Raw genomic sequence first — 6780 nt, forward strand, 5'->3', positions numbered from 1 at the left:
CCATCCTTATTTCAGAGCTTGTTCCTTACTGTTTTCTGATAGGCCTAGCAATTGACATTTGTCTGAAGAAACTGCTGGAGCCTTGATTTCTTCTACTTCCGTACTACCGCTCCTCTTCTTTTTCCAAACATCATGCTCTCTCCCTGCCCCGATGGAGAGGCACAAGTAGTGCGGTCCAGAACCCCTCACCACACTGCAGGGAGGGCAATGTACCCTGTGCACTGCAAATGTACTCTGCCTTCTTCCAAAAATAACACCCTTGACAGGGTCGAGAGGATCTGATCCTTCTTCATCTTTTCTTTACCACTTCCTCTGCCATGTGCCCTTCCCCAAGACATCAAAGAAATAGTAAGCAGAATCCAAGTAAACAGGAACCAACCTTAGCACTCACAATAACATCACATTCAATTGTCTTTGCGCCAAGAGATTTTATGTTATTGTAATTTAATAACTCCTGTAGGTCACCTGAGGAACAGTAATTAACATATGGGCTCTTATTCCAAGGCAAGCACAAAGTAAAATGCCTTAAAAATCTACTAAAAAGTTTACTTTTCTGCAGGTTGTCAATTATTGAGGTTTCAGTGATAAGTTTCTGAATTCTCCTACTGGGCTAATGTCAGCAACATGAACTTCCATGTACTAAATATACACCATTTTCAGACACAGGTTTGGAATTTAGTTTTGGAATTTAATTTTTGAGTTACGTCACATAGAACTCCTCACTTCATAAGGGAGACATTTCCATGATTTGCATGAATTATAGTGCATGTTAAAATGATTGAAATCTCCACAGAAAACACAATTACAGTACACTTCCATGTGTAAGAATTAATCCTCCTTTAAATCACAAAAGGCACTTCTGGTAACTCCCTTCTAGCAATGCTTTCTGTCTTCTTATGACAATGACTTACCTGGGACTTGCTGTATAGCATTTATGTGAATTTGCAGGAAATGGAAGTTCTCCACTTTATGACCAGTGTCATAAATTTAGATCTCAGGAGGCTTTCTGAGACTTTCTGCCAGTAAGTCAGACAAGACCAGATAATGATGACCTGAGACATATGAGGAAGTTTTGCTCATTTCAGCACTTCATTCCTGTGCCTATTTCAGAGGTCCATAACAAGAAAAAGCATAACCATTCCTTCATGCTCGTTAGACTGTACTCCTCTTTTCCTTGGCACCAGCATATGTTCTTGATTCAGGTTTACTTTGGCCCTTTGCTGACCTGCTGTCTTATGTCTCCTCTCTTTCTCTGACTGGCAAGTATTCAACCACCTTGGTAATGACAGGCCTTTGTGGGTGAGAGAAGCGTGAGCTTGACATCCCAGACACTATGATGAGCCCCTGCTCAGGGTATGACATTATAAAAGCTTTACTGGATGAGAAGAGAAAATGCTATATTCTGCACAAGCAGCACTGCATAAGCTCAAGAGGACATGACAGCTTGGCTGCCTCAGGGAAAAGGAGCATGCGCTGTCATAAAGTCACCAAGAGATAAGTAATTGCCCAGCCTGTGTACATTGCACAGCTGGAAGATACACTGCGGCTATCGCTGCACGCATCCACAGAAACAGCACCATCACATATAAATGAGGTCACAACTTACAAAGCCACTTCTAGCTTTGGGCTCAAGGGCTGTAATACAGATGTTTGCAATGTCATCTGAGAAACCAGTTTTATATAACTTGCTCCAGTGCTTTCCGTGCCTGACTGCCTCCTACAATCCTCCTTATCCTCCCAGATCTCCTCTTATCCTATTGCTAATTGATTGAAACTAGGCAGTGTACCCCAAAGACAAACCTTCTGATATCCTGCGCCCAGGTGTCAGGGCCTCATCAGACTCTCTGTTCATTCATCCAGCACCATCTTTTCTCTTTTCACAGATTTGATGGGTCTTATCCCTCTTATGTCCCTCCAATCACTTCTACCCAAAACACTGTAGCAAAGCACCAGCTGTTTCCACAACTCTCAAACAGACTGAGGCCCAGAAGGTCCTGTCTTCCTCAGAATAGCGCAGCTATTTCAGAGGAGATCACTGGCAGGGTACAAGCAAGGCTAGTGAGATCAAAAAGCCAAACTACCAAAGGCAAAGCTTACTGAAATCAAAGTTCAAACAACACAGGTCAGCCTTTTGGGGAAAGTAATTAATTGTTCACTTTTCCATTGTAACGATTCAGCTGGGGGAGCTAGAGGGCAATTTGTTCATAGGTTAATTGTAGCGGGGTCTGAAAGGAATGGCCAGAAGGCTGAAACTCAGGGCAGAGCTTTCTGGCCTTAGGTTAAACAACATGCACTGAATTTACTGTGTACATTCGTAGATAAAACTTTTTTTTTCTTTAACTAGATGAAAAATTTTATCAATTATTTCCTGTCTTTTTAGCCAATGAATCACTCTGTTTCAAATCTGTGAGCAACTTCGTTGAAGAATTTATGTAATGTTTTCCAGGTCCAAAACATAACCAGTCAAAACATCTAAAGGACTTGGTGCAAGTCCCTCTGCAATAGCCTACGACTGCTCCAAACTGACATGGGCAAGGTCCTCAAGTTCAAAAGCCTAGAAGACCAGTAGAAGACTGACAGTGCCCCAAATAATAAACCTGAAACATTATACCTTGTATTCATGCCTAGAGCTTGATTACAAACCTATGCATGTAATTTACCATTTAGAAATACTCCAAATACAAATAAATCAGCAGTCCAGAATACTTGACACCATTAACAGTAGTGCTAGAACAGAAACTCACAAAATGTTACTCCTGTATTCAGCAATCAGAGAAAGATTTAACAATACCGGTAAGGGGACAGGAAGACAAAGATTTGCTAGTATATCTCATGGCTCCTCTCAGCTCTTAAACCAGCTCAGGTCCCCGCAACACCTTGAACAACATTAAAATTCTCCAAAGAGTTATTTCCAGATCCTGCAGCAACTACAGCATAGGATTGTTCCCAGCAACTCTTTCCCTATTGAGGAAGCACATAGGAATGTGTGACATAAAAAAATACAACAGCAGTTTTGTGTGATTAGAGGCTTCCTAATTGTGCATGAATCCTTCATTAATGAGTTATGTCAGTTTCGAGGCTACTTCAGTGAAAAATAGAAACAAAGTGTTTTACAATATTTATGTCTCCAAGTAATTCAGGTCCATTTATTACAGAGACCAAACATTTGGAAAAAAAACACTTCTATTGCCTGTTGTCACCTCTACATTTCTATGACTCATAATTAGAAACTTATTATCTCAAAGATTCTTTTACTGAAAGGAATGTGAATCTAAGTATTTAAGAGAAAGACAGAAATAGCTATTCCTTAATTTGCCTGTCCCAACAATATAATAAATATATCCCTACACATTTTTCCAAGGAAATTACCCATTCTACAAGATCAGAACCCAAACTTGTCAGTGGCAAGAATCCAAGCAGAAGAACGAGGAGGTCACTGACTGAAAGACACAGTGTCAATAAAACCATTACATCCAAAAGTTGCTGACAGCCTGAATGAGTTAGACAAGAGATAATTAAGTTCAGCTTTGCAATTGCAAGTTCCCTTGTGTATTTCTGTGACCGCTCAGCAGGATGGCAGAGGCTTAACAAACCTCAGATAGTACCCCACTTCATTTACATCCCATTCACCACAGCTGCCTTTGGCTTCTTCATTGACCTCATTGCCCTGTTTTACAATAGAGCACTTCTTTTCAGTATCTATTTAATTTCAGAGATACTGTAAATGTACCTTGGTGATGTAAAGGTGTCACTAAGAGAAATAAACATTTTGCAAAACACTCTTGTAGTATCACTGCTTTTAAAAGTGCAGGACAAGACATCATTGTGTAACTTACAGCCTCTGAACCCAGGAATAGAAGCTGTGTTAAATTATGCCTTTGGAACCACATAAACATTTTCATTTACCTGTTGCATCATTTTGTTTAGGATCCCCATAGCTGCTGAGGAAAAGCCCAGCATTACTTTGTTAGAGATTTTGTTTCTCCACTAGCTAAATGAGTAAGTTGAGAAGTACTGCAGATGTATGTAGTCTTGAAAGAACCTGAAACTTTCTACCCTTCCCCTCCTTTCCTTCCCACACATAGTGGAGGACTATTTTTACCTCCAATCCAGGAGTAGGGGTTCGTTGCCTCTTAGCATATGCTATTTCACCACTTTAGTTGACTTCTTTGGCTTTTGCAAACCTCCTCTTACAAACAAGCAGTTGGAGAAAAAAAATCTCCTTGTTATGTATAATTTTTCAATAGATCTAACGTTGGAATGAAATTACTCAAAAAAACCTAAACAAACCAAAAAACTCCACCCCAAAACCAACCAACCAACCAACCCACCCACCTAAACAAACCAAACTACTTGGCCTGGAATAAGTTTAATTGCAGTTCTTTCTCTGGGCAACTGTTTGTCTTTTCCTTATGTGGTTACCGGTAATGTACCAGTGAAGTACCTTAAGTGTTGTAGTTTAGTTACAAAAAATAACTCTTACGTCTGTAGGAAAAAAAATGATAGAACCTGTCAGTTCTGAGTGTTACACATAGATGTGTAAACAAATAATTGTTTTAACATTTTTGTCACCAAATGCTGCGATCTGCCCTGAAAGCCCATCAGGTCATGGCGCACTATCGCTTTCATTGGTTTCAAATATTTTTAAAACTCTTTCCCGCGCGTCTTATCCTTACTGGGCGGCAAGTTCATAGTTGTAACGGATCGGATGGTCTCAGTCACCGCAGGGCAGAAAGTTCAGCAAGTTTTCTATGCATAGCATAGGGATAAAACGAATGGCACTGTATGCAAGGCGGGGAGGAGAACAGAGCCCAGAGCAATTCACGCATATTCATGGTAACCCATTGCAAAGTGTTCACCTTTTTAAAAAAGTATCAAACTCTTGGAAGTTGGAAAAGTACATCCAGTTACATCTCCCAAGCATGGGGACTGGGCAGGTTAAGAGAAGTTAAGTTAAATGCATGAGCTGGAAAATTTTATTCAATCAAAAATAGCTTTGTTCCCCTGACACTCATTTTTTCAACAAATTTGCAAGCTGGGAGAACCCATCTGCAAGGCGACTGTGGTTCAGAGTTACTTTAGGGTGCTTCCCCGAAAGGAAAACATTGCAGAAGAAAAGGCGGTTTAGGCACACACTTCCACCCCCTCATCTCTGAGCTAATTGCATTTGCCCTCTGCTCTAAGAGTTAGACTAGCTTTCTGCTGAGAAGGACGAGAGACAGGCCGAAACTGTTGAAATGGGTGCTGAAAGGTGCGAAAGAAAACTGTGGGAACGGGAGCTGTCACATGCGACTTCGCTAAACCAAGTTTCGGTGCGTTTCTTTCTGTCTACGGTAAAAAGGTGCCATCGTTGCTGCTCTTCAGCAATAGCGTTGATCTCGCCCTTTAGCGAGAGGAAAACGCCAGTTTTATCCGAAAAGGACCCAGGGGAAAGCGCCCGTAGGTCTGAAGGCAGCGGCGCCGCGGGGCGCGCAGGGCGGGTGGGCACAGGCGGGCACGGACCGTCCCGTCCCGTCCCGTCCCGCTGCCGCCCGGGCCCCGCCACCGCCCTCCCCGCCCCCCACGGCCCAGCGCCGGGGTCTCCCCGCCCGCACCCCGCCGCCGACTCACCCAGCTGGAGCTGCTCGCACCGCCCGCGGGGGTTCCTCCCGATCCGGCACCGGAAAATGGCCCCGGGGTTGGTCACCGAGCTGTTGGCGGGCCAGCTGGCTCGGGGGGCGCCCGCAACGAGCCTGCGGGGCAGAGAGGGCGGCGTGAGGGGCCGCGGCCGGCGGAGCCGGGAGAAGGCGCGACGGGCGGGACGGTACTCGCGGGGGCGGCCCGGCCGGGAACTCACCATCTCTCCTCGCCGTGGCTGTGCAGGAGAACCGAGTACCCGAAGAGGGTCCCGTTGTCTCCTCGGAAGAGCAGCGGTTGCTGGGTGTCCAGGTTGTAGGGCCGCGCCGTCGGCAGGCACTGCCACAGCAGGAGCAGCGGGGCGGCCCAACCCGCAGCCCTCCTCGTCCGCCCGCAGCTCCACATGGCTCCGGCCGGCCGGAGGCAGACGGGCGCCCGGCCCCGGCTTCCCGCCTCGCTCCGCTCTCCCGCTCGGCGAGAGGGCAGCGCCGCGCCCCCACCCCTGCCCTGCCCCGGGACGGCGGCAGCCCGCACCCTCCGCCGCCTCTGCTACGGGCGGGCCAAGCCGGGCCGGGCGGGCTCCCCGCAGCCCGGGGTGGGGGTGTCCCCTCCGGATGGGGGAGTCGCTCCGCCGCGCCGCCTCCTCCCGCGCAGCGGCAGCCCCTCTCCCTTCCCAGGCGGCGGGGGTCGGGTTTCTCCCCGCCCCGTCCGCGCCCACGGGGGTGCTGCGGAAGGAGCACGGCCCGCAGGCACTGGAGGGTGCGGTTCCCGGGACCCCGCAGCCCCGGGCAGGGCACGGGCCGGTGGAACGCGGCCGACTCGACCTCCACCCCGGCGGGACAGCGAGGGGTCGGCCCCCCTCATCTCAGCCCCGGCACACCTGCCCGGAGGGCGGCGCGGGAGAACTCCCTGCCGGGCCGGCGGGCGTTTTGGCAGCAGGGGGAGAAGGGAGAGCCGGCAGCTTTTCCTAAAAACTCCCCGCGGACCTTCCTGCCCCCGCTGCTCTTGAGGCGCCCGGGCCCAGTTAGTTGTTTCCCGCTCTCGGAGCCCATCTCCCCTGAGCACCAGCCGGGGAGCTCCAGCCAGTCGCAGACCCGTCATCTGGGAGGAGAAGCGTGTGGCAAAGCTTGCGTTTTCCTTTCAGATTTAGGAAGAATCCCAGTA

The 6780-nt window shown here is 47.8% G+C and overlaps 1 protein-coding gene across 1 annotated transcript in view; it reads right to left on the reverse strand.

The window, feature by feature from the left end:
* The window catches only part of ITGA4 (integrin subunit alpha 4), a 38718-nt gene extending 32499 nt beyond the window's left edge, over positions 1–6219 (reverse strand). The window contains exons 1-2 of the mRNA XM_065637543.1: positions 5837–6219; positions 5611–5732 (exon numbers count right to left, since the gene is read on the reverse strand). Coding sequence (XP_065493615.1) covers positions 5611–5732; positions 5837–6021 — 307 coding nt within the window. The 5' untranslated portion in view covers positions 6022–6219. The remainder of the gene's footprint in view (positions 1–5610; positions 5733–5836) is intronic.
* Between the last annotated feature and the right edge of the window lie 561 nt (positions 6220–6780).

This window comes from Caloenas nicobarica, chromosome 6, assembly GCF_036013445.1.
Source record: "Caloenas nicobarica isolate bCalNic1 chromosome 6, bCalNic1.hap1, whole genome shotgun sequence".
Taxonomy (NCBI): domain Eukaryota; kingdom Metazoa; phylum Chordata; class Aves; order Columbiformes; family Columbidae; genus Caloenas; species Caloenas nicobarica.